At 33.7% G+C, this 25,245-nt stretch overlaps 4 protein-coding genes across 4 annotated transcripts; 3 read left to right on the top strand and 1 right to left on the bottom strand.

Moving 5' to 3' along the window:
* Positions 1–3,374: 3,374 nt before the first annotated feature.
* LOC122589176 lies at positions 3,375–4,484 on the bottom strand. Its single transcript, XM_043761430.1, has 2 exons — positions 3,898–4,484; positions 3,375–3,795 (listed from the first exon to the last, which is right to left on the bottom strand). The coding sequence occupies exons 1-2, from the start codon at positions 4,482–4,484 to the stop codon at positions 3,375–3,377; spliced, it is 1,008 nt and encodes a 335-aa protein (XP_043617365.1).
* Positions 4,485–6,830: 2,346 nt separating this feature from the next.
* On the top strand, positions 6,831–10,912 carry LOC122584768 (proline transporter 2-like). Its single transcript, XM_043756827.1, has 7 exons — positions 6,831–7,079; positions 7,801–8,025; positions 8,143–8,237; positions 8,578–8,767; positions 8,987–9,111; positions 9,501–9,716; positions 10,423–10,912. Exons 1-7 carry the CDS (start codon positions 6,971–6,973, stop codon positions 10,798–10,800), a joined length of 1,338 nt encoding a protein of 445 aa, XP_043612762.1. The 5' UTR covers positions 6,831–6,970; the 3' UTR covers positions 10,801–10,912.
* Positions 10,913–12,655: 1,743 nt separating this feature from the next.
* Positions 12,656–19,496, top strand: LOC122585660 (syntaxin-81). Its single transcript, XM_043757788.1, has 8 exons — positions 12,656–12,902; positions 13,414–13,515; positions 13,624–13,707; positions 13,828–13,932; positions 14,467–14,610; positions 15,049–15,318; positions 15,392–15,523; positions 19,284–19,496. Exons 2-8 carry the CDS (start codon positions 13,438–13,440, stop codon positions 19,425–19,427), a joined length of 957 nt encoding a protein of 318 aa, XP_043613723.1. The 5' UTR covers positions 12,656–12,902; positions 13,414–13,437; the 3' UTR covers positions 19,428–19,496.
* A 1,058-nt stretch (positions 19,497–20,554) lies between these two features.
* Positions 20,555–22,693, top strand: LOC122601068 (60S ribosomal protein L35a-1-like). Its single transcript, XM_043773846.1, has 4 exons — positions 20,555–20,697; positions 21,107–21,335; positions 21,425–21,467; positions 22,493–22,693. The coding sequence occupies exons 1-3, from the start codon at positions 20,630–20,632 to the stop codon at positions 21,464–21,466; spliced, it is 339 nt and encodes a 112-aa protein (XP_043629781.1). The 5' UTR covers positions 20,555–20,629; the 3' UTR covers position 21,467; positions 22,493–22,693.
* The last annotated feature ends 2,552 nt before the right edge of the window (positions 22,694–25,245 follow it).

Genomic DNA, 25,245 nt, shown 5'->3' with positions numbered 1-25,245 from the left:
TTGTTTGCATAAACGGTTTAATTGGGTAGGTTAGGGAATGGTGATATCATTTACTTCTTTGAAACCATGTTTTAAACATTCGAAAGATTCTAATTTTTAATTATCCACGACAATTGATTTACAGTAGACATGTACTTGCAGGATAAAATCATTACACACAACAATTGAGCTACTATTGACACTAAGTTAGTGAAAACTATACTAATTACCACGTTGAAAAAGAAAAAAACAAATTGCGTTATCGAAGACCATTGATTGACTCTTTGGAAGTTTTTCGCCCCACATCACATCACTATCGACTCGACAAGAATTAAAAAGATAACCACGTAAATCTTAATCTTATCTTAACCAATCATAGTTCTCATTTTCTTAAATTAATTAAATCGACGCATGTCTAAATTAATTTAGACTTTTTGGTTTTTCATCAACAATTTACACTTTTAACCTAATTTAAAAATAATTAATACTTTATTACATAATGTCTATCTAAAAACAAAATATAACTAAAAGTTAGGGAGGTTGCATATTTATATCAATATTTTATTTTATATTATTAACTGTAATCAAATTAATTCAAATATTGTTCTTAACAATAGTTAAGATATTGCTTATCTGATAGAGTTTGTATAAAAAAACTTTGTTACACCATCCAACCTTGATATGATTTATTATTCAGTATTTACATTTAAATATTTGAATTCTTTTTTAAGTATATTTTTAGATTTAACGTATTAGTATTTTTTTGATTTCATATACTAATTCGTATATTAACAATATTGTATTTTTGTAATAAATAAATATAAATACATCACATTAAACAAAAATAAAGGAAAAAATTATTTTAACATATAGCTATAAAAATAAAATATCAGCTACGATCATAGGTTGTGTTAGCGTGAACAAAAAATTTGTATTTTCATATCAAAACCCACCTCTTTTATTTTATAGTCATTATTTAAAACGTCATCACATCCTATTCGGTTTTTCACCACAGGCCTCTTGGTTTTAACTTATCTACAAGCGACATTTAGAAAATATGTCTATTCGCGAGGTGAGTCATTCAAATTCGCCCTAGTTGACAGTCGCTAGCAGTCACCATTTACGTTATTAGAATTGTTTATGCTAGAGGTCTAAAATACAAAGATTAGAAAAATACAATCTAGACTAAACATTGATTAGAATTAAATATAAGCTATATTAATATGCTAGCTTGGTATCCGCATGTTACGTACAACAACGATAATTTACCATATACATTACGAAGATGGCATGAAGACGGTAATTTTTGTTAGTGAGCGGCGTTGTTGGTGAGCGGAGGTGGTGATAAAGGTGCCGGTAACGACATATATAGGTATACGTTTAGTATGTGAGGAGAATGTGAGCTTCTCATAATATGTTTTGAATATAGTTTGAAAGAAAGGTATTTGTTCTGAAACTTGAAAGTTAGTATTAGATTTTATATTGGTAACGCCTAAACTATTAATAAAGATAAGAGAAAGTTACATTACAGACTTTTGGTAATTAAATCAGACTATTTGCAGCGATTATCGCTGCAAATAGTGGTGTTTTTGTCCATATCCAACTATTTGCAGCGATTACTGACAGGGGGCCCGCTATTTTTTGTCAGATTTGCCATTACAGACATGGAGGCCCGCACTATTTGCAACGACTATCGCTGCAAATAGTAGGTGTGGTCGAGATACCAAAAAAGCTTGGTTATGATACGGTGGGCTATTTTTAAATAGTAAATGAATATATATATATATATACACTAGCATTGTACCCGCGCGATGCGGCGGTGGTCGTGACGGCGACGGTGTGGTGGTGGAGGCGAGTGTTGGTGGTGGATGCGACGTCGAGTGCCGTAGATAATTCATATAAAAGTAATTGATTTAAAAGGTTAATGAAGATATTTAGAAAAATAAAGGATTGATAGTGTAATTTAATTATTAATGTTAAGAGAATAGTGTATGTGAAAATATTTTAAAGGGTTGTAGCCTTGTAGGTGAAAATATTACATAGGAGGGCATTTTAGACATTTCCCCATGTAACTTTCAACATGAGAGTATTTTCTTTAATATAGAGTGTATATATATATATATATATGTTCAATTAATTACCTGAACTATGCAATGATTACGCTTTGTAACCAATTACTAACTTAATTTTGCGGGTATGTGAAGACAAAATTGAATTTGTTGTGAGCTTCTTCTTGATGGGGTTGGGCCGGCCGGATTGTGAGGATGAATATATGTATGCCCATTGAATTAAATTGTTGTTATTTATTTTTTGAACAATAGTGGTGATTGGACTCAGTGGCATGCCTCTTTATCGTCCGGTAGAGATCGATCACATCAACAACACAGTCAATCCGAGGGTATGACTGGTGGTGGAAGTCTTACTACCGTTCTGGGGGAAACTAGCTAAATGTTAGAGAAAACCCCCATGCCCCACCTCATTGGCAAGGACTTCCCATTATGCATTTCAAAAGTTTTGAACCCGTGACCAATATTTGGCTAAAAGACATAAGGGACATTAAATGTCCAATTGCGCATTAAATTATTGTTATTGATACTTGTATTTATTTACTTTTTCTAATTAAACACAGAGCTTCTTCCTCATTTATGCACTACTTATTATATAACATCATATATGTGAGATGGTAGTCTTAATTTAGATTTGATTTGGTTAATTACCATTTTTTGTTTTATTTTTTGGTTTTAGTGTGTTAGATCTAAAAAAGATAAACAAGAAGAAGATAAAGAGTGTTATAGAAAAAGAACATAATGAAATGACAAAGTTTCCCCTCACTTAACGGTTTAAATTGACGGCGTTTGATCACGGAGTATAAATTGCAAAATTTGACAAGTTCAGGGATGATTCATGTAATTTCTTCACTTTAGTCCATTATCTGCAAAACTTGTCAAGTTCAGGGACGAAAAATGTAATTTTCTCTAAAGATAAAGTAACAATAAATATGTTTTATTAATTAATATCTACTTTGTTATTAACTTCTAAAATACTTGTAAATTTCAGTTACAACATCACGATCATAGAGGATTATGGGAGGAGTCAGGTAGTGATTTTTTCCAACACTCTCAAATCCCACCAATCACATCTCTCCAACTCATTTTATCTTTTCAACTCTCTCAACCAACCCTCCCAACTTATTTCTTAGGCATTCATCACTTTCTCAACCCTTTCAATTTTTTTTATTTTCTTTTTTATTTAATTTAATCAAACCTTTATAATAAAAATTTAAAACATTTTATTAAAATAAACTAAACATTACATAACCATAAACATAATTTAAAAACTACATAGACATAATTTAAAAAAACTACATAAACGATAATTTTAAAAAATAAAGACACCTAAATCAATGCCTTCATCGATGATGGCTGCACATGTGGGTTGCCAAGGTATGCTAAGTCCAAACCCGATACATGCGCTGTCAGATCATACCAGAGGCGATGATGGACTTCTTCGTCATGTAACTCCCTCAGCACGTTCCGGTCATAAACGATAGGGGCAGGTGGATCCATAATACGAACCGGTGATATTGCTCTCCCGTCGTCTTTTATTATCATGTTGTGCAATACACTACATGTGGCGACGATTTTCCCAATCTTCTCCTTTGTCGTGAACCGGAGGGGACACTCCAAAATCTTCCATTTCTCTTTGAGAACACCAAAAGTTCGCTCAACATTCTTTCTTGCCGCCTCTTGGAGTCTTTTGACCTTCTTTTCATCCTCTTCGAATGGATGCGGATATGCCTTAACAAATGTAGACCACCTAGGATATATTCAATCGGTAAGGTAATATCCACGCTTGTAATTTCATCCATTTACGCTAAATGAACTGTCTGGTGCGGATCCATTACACTCGGAATAAAACAATGGCGACTGATTCAAAACATTGGCATTGTTGTTTGATCCAGCGGGACCAAAAAACGAATGCCAAATCCACAAGTCGTAAGAAGCAACACACTCAATCATAATAGTCGGCACCTTACGATCACCCCTCTTGTATTGCCCTTTTAAGTATTTAGGACACTTAGCCCATTCAATGTGTGTACAATCAAAACTATCAAGCATTCCTGGAATGTGGTGTCTTTCTTGATGCGCTTGTGTAATGAGAGCAACATCGTGAGATGTCAGCTTACATAAAAACTCCGGTTTGTATAAAACAATGAACGCATCACAAAAATACTCGAGGCTCTCACGTGATGTTCTTTCCGCAATACATAAATACTTATCATATGCGTTTGGAGGTTCACCCGTGGACAATTGTTTGATCGCCGATGTGCATTTTTGTAGAGCCGTGAAGCTTCTTTTCCCCCGACCATCATATCGTACTCGAAAGTACTTGAACCTAGCTTCAATATCATTAACAATCTTCAAAAATAACCTTTTACTCATGCGAAAACGATGATGGAAAAATGGCTCGTCGAATTTTGAGTCTTCAACAAAGTAGTCGCGCATTAGTCTATCGTGCGCTCCTACCCGATCTCAGTCGATGTACCTACGGGTGTCGGTAGAGCTTCCAGTGTCTTCGTACGCGTCTAAAACTGTTTGGAAAAACTGAAAAGTGCACCCATTTGATGAGTCGGAAAGAGAAGGGGGAACACAATATGAAGACGAGTCGAAAGATGCTTCCACTTTATGATAAAAGTGAAGTGTTTGGGTTGAATGATTTATATGAAAAGTGTTTGTGTAATGCATATAGTTGTTGTGGTTGTGTGTGTAAAAAAGAGGGGTTTAAATAAGAATTTTTTTTTGTTTGTTTTAGTCGTTTGAATCTTGCTTGCCCCACACAAATTTGACCGTTCAACGGTCATATTCTTCATTCATTCATTCAACCCATGGTTGGCTTTCTACCCACCCAAGCCTAGCCCGCTCTCAGTCCGCATGACCGATGGCGGTGTTCTTTGGAGGGTTGGGTCAACCCGTGCTTTAGCCCATTCCCACTCCGTCTCCTCTTAGAGGTAACAGTAGACGGCTTTTGTCAATTGTTGACTTCGACTTTAATTGTCTAAAACACGAATATAAAATAAAAATTTATTTCTTTTTTTATGGAGAGAGATGTTTTAACTGAAGTTTACAAGTATTTTAAACGTTAAAATGTAATATAATGTCGCACATTGTAGGGCCAAAAATTTTTAGTGTTAGTATATGATACCTACTAGATTTTAAGGTTGTGTCTAATACACGGACTTACGACATTATCAATATTAGATATTGATTCATTTTGGTTCAAAATTTAGTTTACTATTTTTAGTAATAAAGTTTGATCTATATATTAGAACTTTGAGTTTTATATTAAAGTATTTTTTAGAAAATATGTTCATCAAAGTTGTTTACTATTACCTGCTTAGCGATATATGAATATTACAAAATCATAGTATGTCCATTAAAGTTGTAGATTGTAAGTTCTGACATACTTAATGATATTTGAATATTAAAGAATCATAATTGGTCATTATCATTTTATTTGTTTTATTGTTACACATTTTACACCATTAGAAATAAATTATTATTTTAGATGAAACATATCTTGACTATTTTAATTAGAATATGACAATGTTATATGTGTTTATTATAAATATTATATCTATACAAGTTTGATTTTTCTTCTAATACGTGTCATCACAATTAATAAAAAAAACTTCAAATAAGGATAATAATACAATTAATTTTAAAATCTTAATATATTTACATTAAATTAAAATGAAAGTTAAAAAGAAAAATTAACTTTAAAAAGTCAAGAGTTTGTGATTATTTGATTAGTTATTAGATCAACTGTGTTTTAGTATAACTAGATAGATGCTCGCACGTTATGGCGGATAAACAGTGATGGTTTTGAGGATTTATGGTTATGGTGGTAATGGACTGCGGTGATTGACGACGGTGGGTGGTTATGATGAGATATGTGTGTTTGTGTATGTGTATTCAGTGTGGACAATGGAGAAGAAAGAGAGAAATGAAGAGCGTGTAAGGTTTTTCTTTAAAAAAATACTGATTTAAAAACTCCCTGTTTGTATTATAAGCCGGTATAATAATAATAAAAAAAATTCCTAAATACTCTCGTAAATGATTACTATTATTTGAGCATTACTAGATTAATAATAAAATTACATCGTATGTTCTTTTAGTAGTTACACATGCTATTTATAGATTTACCTATTTTGGTACATGGAAGGTTATTTTTTATTTATTTTTCTTCTACGTAAAGTTGTGAACACCCATTCCGCAGTTAATATTTAAAAAATAAAATAACTAAAAAACAAAAAACATCGCTTGAAATCTTGAAACACTTGCTAGAGCAATAAACAAAGAAACAGAAACAGTTGAATACTCCAACCAATCACACTCCGTCAGCCAACGATCTTCTCTCCTTCCCCCCCTCTCTCTCTCCATTAATTCGATTCGATTTTATTTCTGTCACCATTAAATCCCCATACCTCTCATAAAATATTATATTATATAATAATAATATTAATAACGTAACATTGATTGAAAATAATAATATCTAAGATATAAAATAGATATAGCCTGGAAGAGCCGCTATATATTTGTATATACGGTATCAGTTTTTAGGAGAGCGTAAAAATCGCAATCCATACCTTTAAAGTCTCCACTATCCAAAATTAAAAAAACAAAACTTACTTTTGTTGAATTTCAATTTCAATTTACTACTAATCCTTTGATGATTTTCAATCAATCAATTTGACGTTGAATTTTTTTTGCGTGTTTTATTGCATTCACACACACACACAGTGTACATATCTGTCTGTGTGTTGTGTGTGAGAGAGAAGAGAGATAGAATATTCTTGTTTTTTTGTGTGTATATATACATATATATTTCGCTGGCTAATTTGGAACAAGCTGTAGAAGATAGAACATCTTATTTTTTACTAATTCAACCACAACTACAAGGAATAATAACAAGAGGAGAAGGAAGCTGCTCAATGGAGGAGGGTCACCGAGACGACGTCGTTTCGTCTCGCCCTAGAAAAGTTTACTCTGATGAACAATTAGTTGTTGAAATCCCTGAAACTGCCCATCAAATTAGCAGCGGTTAGTTTTTTACATTTTTATAATTTTTTTACTGATTTACCGCCTAAAGAGTTGAAGTTTGACTCTGTATATATATAACATTTTCATCTCTAGTCTAAAAAAAATGGTAGATTAATAGAAACCGCTTGATCCCATGTACCGAATTGGTACCCACGTAACCCCGGCAGGATAAGGTAATGCAACCACTTAAATTCAGTTCCGCCTGCGCCAAGATTCGATACCAGGTTGCTCCTAGAAAGTGGCAGCTGGTGGCAGAGTTGGTTAATACACTTTATTATTGATGTGATTATTATGTATATATAGTCTTATGAATCATTGTTTGATAGTTAAAGATTGTTAGATCTGCTTATATTTTCGGCTTATCGAAAATACTACTATAAGTTTATCAAATTAATAAAGCTTATTGCTTTTTGGGGAGTATCGGCCCTTGGCTCCATTTGGCTCGGCTCGGTTGGGCCAACTGACGGTAACCTTTAGTCATCGGGTTATTCCAAACAAAGTTCGGGCTATAAAATGTTTAGTTGACCGTTAAAAAAAATGCTTATATGCCGAAAAGAAAGAAAAAAATTTAGTTCATTGGTGCCGAAGAAATAATCTAATTTAGACACCAACATTTTTATTATTATTTATTATTATTATTATTATTATTATTATTATTATTATTATTATTATTATTATTATGGTATGGAGATTGATTAATTTGATGTTTTGAATGATGCAGATTCATGGTTTCAAGTCGGGTTTGTTCTTACGACGGGTATCAACAGTGCTTATGTACTAGGATATTCGGGTGCAGTCATGGTTCCTCTTGGATGGGTAGGTGGAGTAGTAGGATTAATCTTAGCTACAGCCATATCACTCTATGCAAATGCTCTTATTGCAAAGCTTCATGAGTTTGGTGGGAAGAGGCATATTAGATACAGAGATCTTGCAGGATTCATATACGGTAAATTATTAGTCACACAATTTGAATACTTCATAGATTCTTTTGTATAAATACTAAAGTTAGTAATTACTAAATTTGGAAAATCATTTAAGGCTTTTTTTTTTTGGCCAAATGCAGGACCGAAAGCGTATGCTTTAACGTGGGTGTTGCAATATGTAAACCTTTTCATGATTAATGTTGGCTATGTCATTTTGGCCGGCCAGTCTCTTAAGGTACCATCAGTTATCATAATTTATATGCTCAATTTGTTTCGTGAAAATGCCTTTGGCAAATTTTGAACCTGTGACCTGCAACCTTCATCTGTGGCCCATGTGGTCATATGGTGGCGATTTTTTGGTACTCAATTTGTTTCGTGTACATTATCATAAATGGTATTTTGGATATTCGGCAAATTTTCAAACACTGATGTTACCCTTTGAAGTATGAAACTATGAACCATGTTAAAAAGTATAGAATGTGACTAATAGCACTATTTTCATGAAAATGATTTACCTAGTCCTTGGATTACACTTATTTTAGATGTGATTAAATCGTCTTGGTTTTATTTTGTAGGCTGTTTATGTTCTCTTCAGGGATGATAATGCCTTGAAGCTTCCATATTGTATTGCAATAGCAGGATTCGCTTGTGCCCTTTTCGCAATTTGTATTCCTCATCTTTCAGCTTTAGGGATTTGGCTGGGATTTTCAACATTCTTCAGTCTATCATATATAGCTATAGCAATTGCTCTGTGTCTTCGTGATGGTACGATTTTCATTTTCATAGCCTGCTACTTTTTTTTATTTGTGGTCCCATTTACTTGAAAATGAAAAAAATTAAAAATGGATAGTGTGTAGCAAGCATTCTCCAGCTCCCTTTTGGCATATGTGTTTTCGCTCTATAACATTTGCATATTTCCTTATAATATTTTTTCACTTTCCTAGTTAACTCTAAGCCTATTTTTGTTTTATCTGTTCTTTATAGGTAACCGAGCTCCACCCAGGGACTATGACATTCCGGGGACAGACATTAGTAGGATCTTTACAACTATTGGGGCTTCTGCCAGTCTTGTTTTTGCTTTCAACACAGGAATGCTCCCAGAAATACAGGTTAGGCTACGAAAGCTGATACTTATTTTGGTCTTCGTTGGGGAACTTGAACAAGTTTAAAGCGGGGTGGGTGGGTTATGTAACAAGTTTAAAGCGGGTTGGATCCACTTGAACAGTTTTTGTCCGAAAATTTAGTTTTTTTTTCTTTTATAATAATATACATAGTTTGTCAGATATATGATTACAAAAGGTTTTGTATGTAAGAAATACACACTCAAGCGACTTTCAGACATATTTAATTTTTTCTATTTAAACGTCCATTAGTGATAATTTATAGCCCGAATTGATTCATATATGCATAAGTAATTGGGCTAACTGCCAACGCTAGTTGTCACATTAAAGGGATTTCATCTATGTCTGCTGATAATTATAATCTTATGATGTTCAAGGCAACAGTGAAGCAGCCGGTTGTTAGGAACATGATGAAAGCTCTATACTTTCAATTCACAGTAGGAGTTTTGCCATTATATGCTGTGGCTTTCATTGGATATTGGGCGTATGGGAACGAAGCATCAGCGTATTTGCTCAACAGTGTTGATGGTCCAGTTTGGGTGAAGGCATTTGCCAATATATGTGTCTTTCTTCAAACTGTCATAGCATTACATGTAAGCTTCACCTCAGTACCTCCTAACCACCCTTAATCTATTTGGTTGACCAAGAATACATGGGACACAGGGTTCGAGAGATGTAGTGGTAGTGATTTTGTTTTCTTTTTTACTATTGGTCAACAAGAGCGGGTGGGTAACATGTTAAAATAGGTTCGGGTTAAAATAAGTAATTTTCAATTCAGATATTTTTTAGTTGACCCGCCTACATCTTTTTGTCCATGTTTTCAATTGTTTGAACAAGTCAATACATAAGGTTGAAAAGCTTTGGCCTACTTCCACACTCAATCCATCTTAATTTAGTCTATATAGTTACGTGAACAAAATTCAACCCAAATGTCATTGTTGCTACAAAACTGATGCCATAGATGGGGTATGTGAAATTATTTTATTTCATTATTGTGCTTTTGGTATGGGTAGGGTTGACATCAAATAGTTTGTCCAGTTATAATTTATAGATATTAACTAAGTTATATAAGATTACAAGAGCTATATTGTTTTAACAGTATAATATAAAATGTGCACGAATAAAGTGATTTAGGAAGTTATATGCGTTTACTATGGGTTTTGTAGCCAAAATATGGACTTTAAAGCCTTGTGACCCGTTATGAATTAAACTCAACCTGAACCAACCCATTCATAATTGAATTGGTTAAAGATATCATTCTTAGTTGTATACTAACACAAATTTATTATGCTTGTGCAGATTTTTGCAAGCCCAATGTATGAATATCTAGATACAAAATATGGAGTCAAAGGAAGCGCACTAGCCTTGAAAAACTTGTCGTTCAGAATTATGGTGAGGGGCGGCTACCTTGTGATAACCACATTACTAGCGGCAGCACTGCCATTCATTGGAGACTTCATGGCTCTAACGGGAGCCATCAGTACTTTTCCGTTAACATTTATACTTGCGAATCACATGTATTTGGTGGCTAAAAGGAACAAGCTGACTTCTTCACAGAAATCATGGCATTGGCTCAATGTTCTTTTCTTTGGGTTCATGTCTGTTGCTGCAGCAATCGCCGCCTTAAGGCTTATTGTTGTGGACTCCAAAAATTACAGCATCTTTGCTGATATATAGTTTGTAGGTCTCATTGTAACTTAATGGGATATTTAAAATATGTCCCATTTTTTAATTATTCCATATTGAATACTGTTACGAAAAGGAATATATACATCTCGTTCGTATCCAATTCATCTTATGAGGTAGTGAAGGCGGATCACAAGAGGGTTTTTAAATCTGTGATATCATTTACACGAGTGATCTTTAAAAAAATGCGTTGAAATAATGCTACTATCCTCTAATTATTTATACATCTTTGCACTTGTTTTTCGAGTCAGATATGGATTCATTAATAATGGTTTAGTGTCTTACAATACGATGGTAGGAAAACGGGCAACAAGCATAATCTTGGTATACAAACATCATTTTGGTCTACCTTCCAATATCCAAGGTGTTATTGGTCTTGAAAGTAATGATTATAAACCGATCCAATTTTAGTCATTTTAATCCAACCCAGATCTAAATTTTAATAGTAATTGATTATTCAGCATATTCATGGCAAAACCAAGTCTTCGTATGTTCGATACAAAAATCCATGAAAGAATCAATCATTAAAATTCTTATTATGTGTTGGATTAGAATGAGTTTATATGGTTTTTTGTGTATTTGTCATCATACCTTTATAATTCCTTTATATTTAGTCCATATTTATAAGGGTCTTAATCTTAATTCTTGTAACCTACATTATACATGTACGAGCATAACCCGCGCCTTGTGCGGAATTTTATAAATACCTTTTCGGATGAATACATTGGTTATAGAATGTGATTTCACGGCAGTAAAGTTGTGACTTTATTTGGCTGTCATTTTGTTTTAGAAGTGACTAGCACGGTACCCGCGCTATGCGGCGGTGGTCGTGGCGGCGACGGTGTGATGGTTGGACGACTGTTGTTGGTGGAACGGCGGTGAGTTGTGTATATAATTGATGTAAAAGGTTAATGGACATATTTTAAATGATAAAGGACTGACTGTAATTTAATCATTAATGCTAAGAGGATGGTGTATATGAAAGTATTTTAAGGGGTGTTAAGTGAAAATATTACATGTTTTCAACATTACCAAAAATAAAAGGGCTATTTTTTTTATATTATAGTATAGATAATTTGTTACCAAGGTAGATATGGTATTTTGGTATTGTAGTGTGTGCAGTAGCATTTCGTGAACCATAAATATGCTGAAAGGGGCTTTTTGGGAACAAAAAATATGCTTATTTTCTTAAAAACTGTGATACAGGTAATATAAAACTATTTGGATTTACAAAAATCTCATAAGACCAACTTTAACCCACCACACTGATATTCAGTTTATTGGTGTCACGTCAGCAATACATTGTCTCACCACAATAAATCATTTTCATCATTAACCCCCACACTGAAACATCAACTTATTAGTGCCACATCATTATTTATATTAATATTAAAAACCACTTAATATTAAATAAAAACACATTATATTGAGTTTAAAGACACGTTCTGTAATGATAAAATAGGAGTAACTAATAATAGTAATAATAATAATGTTACATACTTCGAAACTAATTATAACACTTTACAATCAACTTTATAAATAACTCAAAAATACGGGGAGTAAAATGAAAACTAATTTACTACATGAATGCTCTATTCTTGAGTTTTAAATACAATGAAAAGAAAAAATAAGAATAGATAGAAGAAGAAAAGAAAAAATTTTATATTTATAATTAGCATTCTTGAGTTAAAATACATACATAGGAAAAGAAAGGATAAATAATACCAAATTTACAACTATATCCTTGCTATTGTATATTCATTGAAAAGGATATAGAGTATATCAAAAAGTATATACTCGTATTAATAAACCCACTATCGCAATACCAAATTTACAATCCATCTCTCTGGCAAATCTATTTTGCCCACCGTCTTTTCCTTCACCATTAAAACCCACTGTTACTGTCTTTTTTTTCACCATAGACATCAAAAAATAAATCCTCTTTTCCTTGTCTTTATCCTACTTTCAGTACAATATACATAGATCGAGTTACACATAGCGGCGGACATTGATGGCAGATGAAGGAGATGAACTGTGACTGGATTTCAGCAGCGAAAAATTCGAGGGGTAAATTGGTACTTCTATACTTGGATGTAAGCTTTCCTTCCAAATCTCGCCATATTTGGCCGGAAAACTTTGGGACAAAAATCCCCTAAGTTTTCTTATCATTTCTTTTCTATTCTTTGTAGAAAAAAAACTCAAGAATGTAAAAAGTTAGTTTTTTCCCTATCTTTTCTTTTCTTATCCCTCTTAAAAAAAATAAAAAAAATACAGTGGAAAACTCGAGGGGCTAAAGATCATTTATAACTTTTATATCTATTGTCTTCTTCAGCCTGCAAAAATAGATCTATACCTTGTAATCTTTCTATACAAACTAATTTACAACTGCCCCCAAGTAATAATAATTCTCTTACTATACAATCGAAATTGATTATTATTCTTATAGGTTTACTCTTTACATTTACTGTATAATCTTGTATATTATAATAATAATTGTAATATTAAGAGATCTAAGTTAAATTGTTATTTCCAGTTACATTTATTTTTGTTTCTCTCCATTTTATATAAATTGTAACATACCTTCTAAGTTCATATATATTATAGGTGATTATTGGTTGACGTTAAGGCATGGCTAAGATTAGAGATAGGACTGAAGACTTTAAAGATGCTGTCAACAGGGGTGCCATGTCGTTAGGATTTAACGAGGTTGGTTCTGTTTTAGCAGATTTTAGTTTAATTTCACATGTAAAGTTGCTTTTTTTAATACAAGATTTTCTGCTAATCGTTATCCCATTGATCATTCTTTGTCTATAGTCTAAAAGGGCAGCTCTAATGGCATCGTTTATAATACACAAACCTCGGGAGAGATCAAATTTCACAAAGGCTGCAATGAAGACGGTACACGGATCTTGATTCTGCGTATGCCCATTAAGTTTTTTCCTGATGCTGACATGTTCTGTTTCTTATCTGATCTCTTTTTTTTAATTTTTTTTTCTTTTCGTATTTCTTTATTTCCAGCTAGAGAGCATTGGGACACTAGAACAGTTCTTGATAAAGCATAGGAAGGATTATGTAGACCCTCATCGTACGACAGAAGAGGAGAGAGACAGCATCGAGCATGAAGTATGATCTAAAATCTCTTTGTATACATCATGCTTCTTCAAACATCTTATTTTTATCGCGCTTTAGATAGCAGCTATTCAGTGTTTTGTTTTTAACTAAAGGTGTCCATTTAATTATGAATGGATCAAGTTAGCTTGTGTTGTATCACAGATGTGTTAAACATCAATTTAGCTTAAAGGGGTATTGGTCAAATGGGCTGGATGTCAACCACAATTTACAATTAATGCATACAAATAAAAGGTATATTCAAGGATCGTGTCAATGGGTAATGAGGTAGTCAAGAAGTCGATGGACTACGTTAGTGACCTCCATTGCACTTAGGAGGGGTGCTAACCCAAGAAGTGGCCAAGCCTACAACGGGGTAGGCGTTATTGCTGCTGAGGCATAAACTCATAATTAACACATTAACTTATAAATGAACGAAGAATGTCTTTGTGCTTTCAACTGATCTTATCCAGGCCTGAACCAAAAGCCGTCACTTGACCCACCCATCGTGCTGCTGCTACTTTTTTTAAACGTCACTCTCTTCTGCAGGTTAGTAATTTTGTTAAAGCCTGTAAAGAACAGATCGACTTTCTACAAACTAGCATAACGAACGAAGAATTGAATTCAAAGGGCTGGCTTGGCATAAGGGGTGGCAAGGCTAATGCCGATACTGTTGCACAGAAACATGGCGTGGTACGTTTAACATTTCTTAAGCATCCGTTTATCCATATTTAGGCGGTATTTGGAACTTTGTATATGCCTTTTAATATATAATATCTAATATTAACAGTAGTTGAGCAAGAAAACAAGTTGTAACAATATGTGTTGTAAAGGATACTCTCATGTGCCTCTGCTACTTGATGTTGAAATATAAGTTATACGAGTGTTTGACAAGTTCTAATTATCTAAGGAACTAGTGGATAAGATAACCAGAAAAGGCACTCTTATATTTTGTTGAGGCATTCAAATAAAATGCAGTGAAAAGCCTTTTAGCTGGTAGAGGACCGACTATCAAGACCAAATCATAATGAGAACTACTTTCCAAACATTAAAACTAACTATTGCAACTTCAACTTCACTATCAAGTGGCGTGTCAATGATTATCATTACCTATCATTGCTTTGATTTCAGGTTTTGATTTTAAGTGAAAAGCTTCATTCGGTCACGTCACAGTTTGATCAGCTCAGAGCTGTACGCTTTCAAGAGGCTATTAATCGAGCTATGCCTAGAAGAAAACCAAAACGGGCTCCTGTGAAAACTTCTGTCGATGTCTCTCAATTTAGTAACAATACAGAATTGAGGGAGCCAACAAGTTCAGAGACCAGGGACCCTGGTGAAATCCAAGCTGAACCCATGAAAGTCCAGCAGCAACTTTTAGATGACGAAACACGTGCTCTTCAGGTATTTTATCATCAATTTGTGTTTCTGCAATGTGAAAGTACAGTTCATGGCTGAGCAAGTTGACTTGATTCAGGTGGAGTTGTCAAGTCTTCTTGATGCTGCCCGTGATACTGAAACAAAGATGGTAGAAATGTCAGCATTGAATCATCTCATGTCGACGCATGTCTTGCAACAGGCTCAACAAATAGAGTATCTGTATGATCAGGTCAGAGATTTAAATGATGTTAAATGTATTTACTTTTGTTTGCTATTATTATCTCGGCAAAAAGAATACTCTGATTTTGATGTGAGAAATAGAGTGAAGTATTGTTAATTATTCACATGAAGGTAGAGGTCGCAAAATGGCTGATAGGGAAATGGTTCACGGGGTACAGTTTGAGACTGGGTGGCTTGAAAAAAAAAACTTTTTGTCCATTATTAATCATTGGGTGATATGAGCATACATTATTTTCTTTAAATAATACTCTGGCACTTTTACCTAAATGATTTAGGATGTTTTTTGCATTAAAATACACCTTGGGTGAGTGTGATAGAACCTCGAAAATTAGAAGGAACAATAGGATAGATTTGACATATAAGTCGGCCCGATTAGAGAGGGGCAAATGTCTCCAAACAAAGAACTAGGATAATATTATAAGATATCAACTGCTAGAAATGAAAAGTAACCCTGCTATTTAAAAGCTAACAATTGCCATGCTAACAGTCACCCCTGACTTTCTGGTTTCTTGCCATTAAATTGCTCTTCCCATTTAATTTTCTATCCAGTAACATTGATTGGGTTTGACCCAACACAAACTGAGAAAAACCCAGCTGTGGATCGTATCATTACATCCTGCCCCAAGAGACGACTTGTCCTCAAGTCGAATGAATGGAATTGAATTCGTAGTCGGTCACCATCAACCAAGGCTCTTCTAAATAGATCTGCAATTCGGTTTGGGTCGGTGCTGCCTAGTCCAGTGCTAAGATTAAACCCAACTCCATGTCTTTTTTATATCTCAACCCACTCATTAGAATTTGATTTAGAAGTTGAGCCCAGATTAAAGCTTTTTTCTCATAGATCAGGCACAGCTCGACTACTTCTGGTGATGGCAGTGAATTGTTTGAGGGTGCAGTGCGGCGAGGAGGAATGTAGGTATCGGTGTAGTTTGGTGGTGGGTTGATAATGGTTGGTAGTGGTGTGGCAGAAACAGCTGGTGGTACGGTGGCAGAGACGGGTGGACCAGATGGTACAGTCCCTTTGACCAGATCTTCATATTCAGGTTTGGATTCAGCACAGTTATGAGATATGGTAGGATCAATTGCTAGACTTGATAGGACCTGAGTAGAGACTGTTCCATAGACTCGAGCCTTGATTGCTTCAACGTCGTTTTTTATGGTTTCAAGAATCGAATCCAGCCGCGCTCCAATGGCTTCTAATTGAGCAGTGATATAATCTCTGTAATCCCCGGGATTCTGATCCATCTTCTCTTCGTTTCCCGGCAATGGAACCAAATGATAGAACCTCGAAAATTAGAAGTAACAATAGGATAGATTTGACATATAAGTCGGCCCAATTCGAGAGGGGCAATGTCTCCAAACAAAGAACTAGGATAATATTAAAAGATATCAACTGCTAGAAATGAAAAGTAACCCTGCTATTTAAAAGCTAACAATTGCCATGCTAACAGTCACCCCTGACTTTCTGGTTTCTTGGCATTAAATTGCTCTTCCCATTTAGTTTTCTATCCAGTAACATTGATTGGTTTTGACCCAACCCAAACTGAGAAAAACCCAGCTGTGGGATTGTATCAGAGTGTCAACCCGTTTGTCCCATTTGACCCTCGTTTTCGTTGTTGATTTTTTTTTATTTTACGTATTTGGCCATAAGAGATAATATGTAGCCTGAATCCTCCATTCATATACGGGGTTGAGTTTGTCACCTCTACTTATAAGGTTCTTTTTTCATATATATGCATATATTTTACTAAGTTATGATGGGCGCGCAAATACAGATTCTTTTCCTACTTTAATTGATCTTTAAAACTATGATGTGCATACATAGACACTTCTTTTTAAGGTTTAAATACATTAAAACATAGTGATTTCACTGAATGTTTAGGTCGACATAAGGCGCCCCCACCAGTATAATAAAGTCTGGGTAACTTGCTTTGAAACAGTTGGAAACTAGTGAAATAGATAGATTAGAGACTAAAATCGAGAATCAAAATAAAATGATTGAAGATTTATTATCTGCAGTTAGAAGTCACTAGAAATAATGGTTTGCAACAACAGGAGATGGTGATAGCTCATGGGCCAACATATATAAAACTATAAAAGTAGTATAAATCCCTTGGTATACTAATCTCATAATATAAATTTGAAGTGAACTATTAGCATCTGTTCTTCTTTTTCTCTAATATGGAAATTGGAGAATAATTATTGATAATTCATCATTGCAAACTTGTCACAAGCCCATAAATAGGACTGACTACTGCAATGCATCTCTGGCAAACCACCTGATAAAATTTGAAGCAACAATCTTTAATTTATGGAGATGTGCATGACAGGCTCATTGCTGCAATGCATCTCCAGCACTGCAATTGACAAATCCCCAAATTTTGTAAGCTAAACAATGAGGATGAGCCATTGGTATTTTTTGTGGGTATGTCCAGCCCAGTGTACAGGAAACCCCACGGGATAATACTTAAGATACCTCAAAACAACACAAAACATCAATAGAAGAGATGAATTGATCTGTGACACTTAGAGAACGTAATATGCTTTCATGGGGTTAAAATAATATTATTTACATGATTCCTAAATTTCCCTGAGTTTATTCTAAGAGTTCTTGATATCTTGATAAAGGTTGAGGTTGGGAACCATCTGAATTGGTTGTTCAACTGTCAAGCATATACTTGTTTTTGTGAGAATTTGAAGCACTAATTCTTTTCCCCACATGCCCTTCCAACATCTGATCTGGTCATCTCAATACTTCACGTATACATAGTATCTAGATATTTCATTTGAAGCTCTCTATGGATAGACAGAGCTTTGTCGTTCCTGCATCAACACTAGATAGTTAGAAACATGTCGAAAAGGAGAAGTTAACCATAACGCCTTGCTACTATTGAAGTAACAGCATGAAAAACCACTAAGTTGCTTAATTCCTTTTGTTGTTGTAAGATTAGAAAGTAATCCTACGTGCTATGAATTAATCCAAATGTCTTCCGAACTTTAAAAAGTTCACGGAATCAAACTCAACAACCCGAGAGTTGATACCCGTACTAACATTTGTATGACAAACCTAAGAGATTGTAGCATGCAAACCTTTTTAGAAACTGCAATGTTGATATCTAGTTGATGTGGTGGGCAATGGTGTATAGCTATGCGCACTATGGCCAATGATGAGATGTATCAGGCGTCGATATGTGCAAAATAAGACGATCAAACTCAAGGACAAGCTCTTGTGTTGACCAGTTGTTTTTTCTTGATATTATAGAGTTATAAATGGTGGACATGTGAGGTCAGTGTGACACATACAGCAGCTGCAAGGATTTTATGGTGGCCATGGTAGATCCACAGCAGTTTGATGGCTATCCATAATTTCAAAGAGATTACATCTTTCAAATATATCTCTCAAAAGTTGTCTCATATCATTGAGAGAGTGATAGCTTGTATACCTGGACTAATTTACATAGACGTAATTAAATTACAGCCTTGTAGCTCTACTATTCTAATAGGGCACCAGATTATAAAGTATCAAATGGCATGAAACAATATTGAAGGGCGTGAAAACCATATGAAATGGGGTATAAATATTACCAAAGGGTGTTAATTATACAGATACTTGACAATGTGACTTGAATTATAATGGAATTGTAATGTTATATGTTTCTTTATAAAAACTTGATTTCATTCTTTCTATGATTTTGCTATAAAGAAAGGAATAAAGGAATATTAATGCTAACAAAATATTGATTGTGCAGGCGGTTGAAGCAACTAAGAATGTAGAGTTGGGTAACAAGGAATTGACTCAAGCTATCGATCGAAATAGTAGTAGCAGGACATTTCTTCTGCTTTTCCTAATTGTCCTAACTTTTTCCATTCTTTTTCTTGACTGGTACAGTTAAAACTCATATCAATCTGTTAACTTACATCCATATTTATCTATGATATTTCTATGAAACTAGTGCAGAAAATGAAACAGTTCTTTTTCTTGTGACTCTTTATTTTATTTTATTTTTTATTTTATAAAAAGGTTATGCAGCTTCATGTAGTGTATGTGGATAGTGTTTTATATATGCGAGTGGTTATTTGTTCACTACAAGGTTTGTCCAACCAAGTGATTTGATAAGTAATCCGAAGCATAATTTACCTAAATCTAGGGTGCCGGTTCTACAGATAAAAAAATCCCAAAAAACCAAAACCAGACCGCTACAGATGGTACATGGTATCGGTTTTGGCATTAGAGATTTGGTAAAATGGTTGAAAATGATCATTAATTAACATGTACTGCTATTTATCATGTGTGATGCCTGATAATATGCGTGTGGGAAACAAGGTACCCTGACATGTGTTAAGGGGTTGCATTTTTGTATTAGAATTTCACGTAAGCAAAAGGAAAAAATGCAAGCTGCAGTAAAGAAACCTGATACAAAACTTGCACCTGCCAAAGAAGATACATTACTATAAACAATCGCCTCTAAATGAATAAAAATACTGATTATACATGAAAGTGTACGAGAAATCTTGGTACCGATATCTGTAGTTTCGCTACGGTATTGGTTTTGATTTCAGTAGTGACCTGTTCAATACTGTACTGACTACCGAAAATAGATGAAAAATGTCCATCCATCTCCCTCATGAACAACCACTCCGCCAACCATCATTCACCCATTTAACTTACATTTTTATGAGTGTTTGAACTAGAAATATCAAAATCTTGAGCTTTTTGAGAGCTAGTTTGCTTGAGCCGTTGAATTTAGAATTACATACACCCATCTTATTTTTTTTTTTATTAAAGTATTGTTTTTCTTAATATTTTTTACATTAAAGCTACAAATATTAAAAACTCACAATTAGCTCTAAGCCTATAACTAAATATACCCTTTTTAGTTTAAGAAAAACTAAAAATCAAAATCTCATCTTAGCCCATACGTCAACCAATTTGAAAATTAGCCCAATCCAATCCAACTCAGCCCAGCCCAACAAACCATAAATTGATATTACAGTCATCCAAACCAAACCAAACCTAGGGTTTACTTGCAGTCTCATTTTTTCAATCAGCAAGCTCACGTCGGCGGCTACTAGTATTTTTGGTGGGTAGGCGAAAATGGTGAAAGGACGCCAAGGTGAACGTGTCAGACTCTACACCAGGGGAACTGTTCTCGGTTACAAGAGGTCATCTTTTTCCCCTATTTTATTTATTATATCTATTTATTTTTAACTATGTGTGTGTATATATATATGTATATATATATATATATAGAAATTGATATATGAATATTATTATTATTGTTTGAACTCCTTTGTGTCTGTTTGTTTTATTTGCTTAGTACATAGAAATGTTAAATGTTGACTTCCTATATATATATATATATATATATATATGTTAATGAAATGTTAAAATTTTAAATTATTGAAAATTTGTTACATTAAAAGTTATTGTTTTATGGTTTGATACATATGAAATAATTCAATAATGATATATATTGAATATGTTTGTATAATTCGATAAGGTGGATATGAATAGGCTGTTTGTGTTTTTTATGTAGTAGTATATTAAAATATAAGAGTGATATTTGAGTAGGTCAAAGTCGAACCAGTATCCGAACACGTCGTTGGTTCAGATTGAGGGAGTGAACACAAAGGAAGAGGTAGCATGGTACCAAGGGAAACGTATGGCGTACATTTACAAAGCTAAGGTGAAGAAGGATGGATCGCACTATCGTTGCATTTGGGGAAAGGTTACTAGGCCCCACGGTAACACTGGTATCGTTCGTGCCAAGTTCACGTCCAATCTTCCTCCTAAAGCCATGGTAATTATCCGTTCGTAAACAATCATTGCAGTATTTGTTTTGTGTTTGGTTACGTGCGTTTTGCTTAAGGTGTGCGATTTTCTTTGCAGGGTGCTAGAGTTAGGGTGTTCATGTACCCAAGCAACATCTAAGGTAATTTATTCATATATTACTTATTCTCGCCTTTTGGATCAAGATTTTTCTGTGTGCTTTATGATCAAGTGAATATGTGCTGTTTACGTTATCATCTTCAAAACTAGATTTTTTCCTGGTAAAAATTTAGCACACTGGGAATAATGTGTATTGAAATTAAAAGTTTTGACTAAATTTGAATTTAAACAATCTAGAAACCATCCACTGTCATGCATTGTGTGGGACTGTGGGTAGAATTCTATGTGAATTTATTTTGTTAAAATACAACCGTAGTAAAAAATGTGACAATTTTAAATCTTTTGATGGTAAGACATCCCTCTCAGGTCCAGTATAAGGCTGTAGTTAGGATGCCAAGTAGGAAAGCTTTGTTTATGGTTGGCAGATCGTATAATAATACTTGAATATTGTAGTTATTTGCAACATGTTATTGAGCCAATCTTGCTAATACATGTGTTCATCTTAGTCTCGGTGTTTACGGACACGCTATCCAACTAGGGTACCCCCCCTTATTCCAAATAGAATACCTGTATGTGTATATTTTGGGTTTGCAGACATGGTTGATACTCATGGTTGTTGTAGAAACATGTTTTGAGCATGCTTGTTTTATAACATGTTTATTTTTACTCTTGAACCTTGACATTCATTGCATATTTTACTTTGTTTTGAAGTTGATATGTAACGGCTTTTGGAATGTAGTTCATGTTTTATGCTTTTTCATTGTGTTACATGTTTTGGTAGATAAGTTTAACTTTTTTCTGTGCACCGGATTATTTAATTTGTACTTGTGTTTATACTGATATGATGTTTCATGAAGATGGTTATTGTTACTTTATGTTGAATCTCTATGCATTTATATCTGATGTTCTTTTGTATTCGAGAGCCTGAGAGGGCTGCCCTGTAATTGCAATCTTGTTTGTGTCAACATCAGTTAGTCATGGGCTCATGGCTTGATTTTTGTAAACTTGTTGGTAGTTTTATCTTTTATATCACAACTTGATTCCATTTTGAACCTTTTTGTGTTGCAGTTTCTAGCCGAGGGGAGAAAAGAAGATGTTGGTGGTGTTTAAATGGTTTCCTATAACAATTTTGTGATCGTTACTTTTGTTTAATGGGATATATGTAAAGCAATGAGATTCTGTGGCACTTGATGATGCTACAAAATTCTTATGTTTAAGTGAATTTGAATTTATGTTTAATTTAGCTAATCGAGCAGACTTTGGAATTAATTTTAGTTGCCCATGGTCATATCTTCTTTTGTTGGTTCCATTACCACATAGTGCAAGTCTACCTAAATTCTAGGAATTGTGAATGGATGACATTTTTGATGCATTTGCTTTTGCTTATGGATAGTTCAATCTGGCTGTTTTCCCCCCCTATTTCATGCATATGTTGAATTGGTATGTCAAAACTCCAGTGAAAAGGAGAAAGTGTTGAATGGTTCAGAACAGTTAAAATCTTCAAATGTTCAAAGAGTTAGCAGACCGAAGTCAATTTTAAATTTATATTACTTGTAAGCTGTTTGATTTTTAACACTAATATTGGTAGTTGTTGATTGTTTGTGACAAATGAAGACATAAAAATGAGTTTCTAGGCATTATTGCACTAACCGGCATGGCTCAACATGAGTTGAGCCATACATTTGTTTTAACTTATGAACTTGTCTACATCACATATATAACTTGTTATCAAGTGAAGACCCTGTTCTAACCACATACATGTGCACTTAGCCAACTTTAATTGGATCTGATATGTTTGTTTTTTGTTTTATAATCAATCCAGGGAAACTAATGTTGTCCTCTAGCATTTAAAGACCGAACTTGTTCTTGGCTTCCCATCCTTATACCTTACTTGAACTTTGCCGAGTCTCCATACAAATCAAAGCTTTAATTTTGTCATTTGCTCTTTACACTTCTATTCAAAATTTGTATCATTAACCAATACTTGAAGATAAATGTGTATGAGGTCTAGTAGATATAAATAGGTCGAAAACCACCATAGATAATGATTTATGTTTGACCAGGCGTGGGTCAATGGACAGGTGACTGACCAAAACAATGTCATATCTCAACAATGAAAATTGTTTCTACTAATGAAACAACATCATAACAATCCATAAATCCACTTACATATATACATAAATAAATTGACTGCTTTAAAATAATGGTCGTTGTCACTTGACGGATTGTTCAACTAGTTTTAGTTTAATGTCCATATATGGGGGGTCATATGCTATTTATGATAAAAAGGCAAATAACCTATTACCTTTTTTTAGTCATCACTACAACTGTGAATAATAGAATAGACAAAATATCAAATGATTATGTTAACTGCAAGTTATATATCGATTACTTAGGATTCATTGAAAGGTTAAACTTTTCTCTATGTTGTGTATGTATATCTAGGCATCAAGTAGAAGACTTGCATTCTTTTTTTGAACATAGAAGACTTCCATTCAACGTAAAGGAAATGTATACTCTTTGACCCTCATAAATCAATTGCTAAAAGTTAGAGTTAAATGCACTAAATGTCATCTTTGCTTAAGAATTCATCACATGGTGTATTTTGACATTTTGCTTTTTCTAAATATTATTAGTTATATCCATACTTGTTGAGTCACTGGATTTTATTTCAAGCCATGCATTCAACTTTCCAGAGTGATGCATCCTGGGTTCTTCATTTGACGTATTGGGGTTCTTCATTTGAATCAAGTGTAACGACTTATGGTCTATATCTTGTACTTTAGATTATGTGTAAGGATTTATTATTGTATGGTGAGATATCCCTCGATGTCGAATACCGACTGATTCTTCATAAAAGTTAATACATACTAATTTTGTTTTAATATTTTTGCTAATAAAACTATAACTAACATGCTTAAATTTGTTGTACACTTGTATATTTTAGTTAGAGTATATATTTCAAAAGATAACTATTCCTATTTATAACAAATTTTTGTGTGTTAACCATATTAGAACCAACTCCATTTAGATGGGTTGGTTAGGGATATCTTATAAATCCATTATGTGGGCTTCGAAGGTCAGTTTTTTCTAAGGTCTCAGGTTTGAGTCTTGAGTTTCTGATCTCAAAGTATTTTCCATGAGGAGGGGTTAGAAGTCCAGCAAATCGCTGGTTAAAATTGCCTCCAACACGTCTGAATCGAAACTAACTTTACAAATAATAAAATAAAATATTCATAGAGTATTGTCAATAGAATTTTTTTTTTATATAACCTTTTTGTGTTCAATAACTATTACATTAATCAAAATGAAAAGTATAAAGTTTATAATTCTCTAAATAAATTTAAGGTTTTGTTAATTACAGCAAATTATTTGAGTGAATCAAAAATTGTACTTTGTTATGTTAAAATTTAAAAACTAATTTTTAATATATAATATATTAATTTTTATACATGTAATAAGCCACTAAAAAAACCCTATCATCTTTAATAAATTTAATATTAATGAGATGAGGTTGGAATGTTGGATGGTTGACTATATATAATGTATTGCAACGGTTGAGCATACAGCTGATCATGCATAAAAAACAAGGAAATTCGATCTAACATGCATGTCGTGATGTGCACTATGAGATACTAACAGTTTACAAATGTACGTAACTTTATTAAATACTTGAAAGGCTTCAAAAGCATTTGGTAGAAATAATTATTTTTAGTTTCCTAAAAGTTCACTCAATAAATAACTTTATTCATGTGTTTGTTTATGAAATGATCAATCAATTTTATACTCGATAAGTTGATGACAAGAGGAATTGTTCCATC

The sequence above is a fragment of the Erigeron canadensis genome, chromosome 1, assembly GCF_010389155.1.
Source record: "Erigeron canadensis isolate Cc75 chromosome 1, C_canadensis_v1, whole genome shotgun sequence".
NCBI classification, from domain to species: Eukaryota; Viridiplantae; Streptophyta; class Magnoliopsida; order Asterales; family Asteraceae; genus Erigeron; species Erigeron canadensis.
Note: the sequence above shows the minus strand (reverse complement) of the source record. Positions and strands in the feature narration are given on the sequence as shown.

Bases quoted from the DNA above. Each gene is read 5' to 3' on its own strand.
- LOC122589176 (XM_043761430.1), bottom strand. From the start codon at position 4,484: ATGCGCGACTACTTTGTTGAAGACTCAAAATTCGACGAGCCATTTTTC. The intron at 3,796-3,897 runs GTTTTATTCCGA...AATATATCCTAG, and splicing joins GTTTTGAATCAGTCGCCATT to GTGGTCTACATTTGTTAAGG.
- LOC122584768 (XM_043756827.1), top strand. From the start codon at position 6,971: ATGGAGGAGGGTCACCGAGACGACGTCGTTTCGTCTCGCCCTAGAAAA. The intron at 8,026-8,142 runs GTAAATTATTAG...GGCCAAATGCAG, and splicing joins TCTTGCAGGATTCATATACG to GACCGAAAGCGTATGCTTTA. The intron at 8,238-8,577 runs GTACCATCAGTT...TTTATTTTGTAG, and splicing joins TGGCCGGCCAGTCTCTTAAG to GCTGTTTATGTTCTCTTCAG.
- LOC122585660 (XM_043757788.1), top strand. From the start codon at position 13,438: ATGGCTAAGATTAGAGATAGGACTGAAGACTTTAAAGATGCTGTCAAC. The intron at 14,611-15,048 runs GTACGTTTAACA...CTTTGATTTCAG, and splicing joins TTGCACAGAAACATGGCGTG to GTTTTGATTTTAAGTGAAAA. The intron at 15,319-15,391 runs GTATTTTATCAT...GACTTGATTCAG, and splicing joins ACGAAACACGTGCTCTTCAG to GTGGAGTTGTCAAGTCTTCT.
- LOC122601068 (XM_043773846.1), top strand. From the start codon at position 20,630: ATGGTGAAAGGACGCCAAGGTGAACGTGTCAGACTCTACACCAGGGGA. The intron at 20,698-21,106 runs GTCATCTTTTTC...ATATTTGAGTAG, and splicing joins ACTGTTCTCGGTTACAAGAG to GTCAAAGTCGAACCAGTATC. The intron at 21,336-21,424 runs GTAATTATCCGT...TTTTCTTTGCAG, and splicing joins ATCTTCCTCCTAAAGCCATG to GGTGCTAGAGTTAGGGTGTT.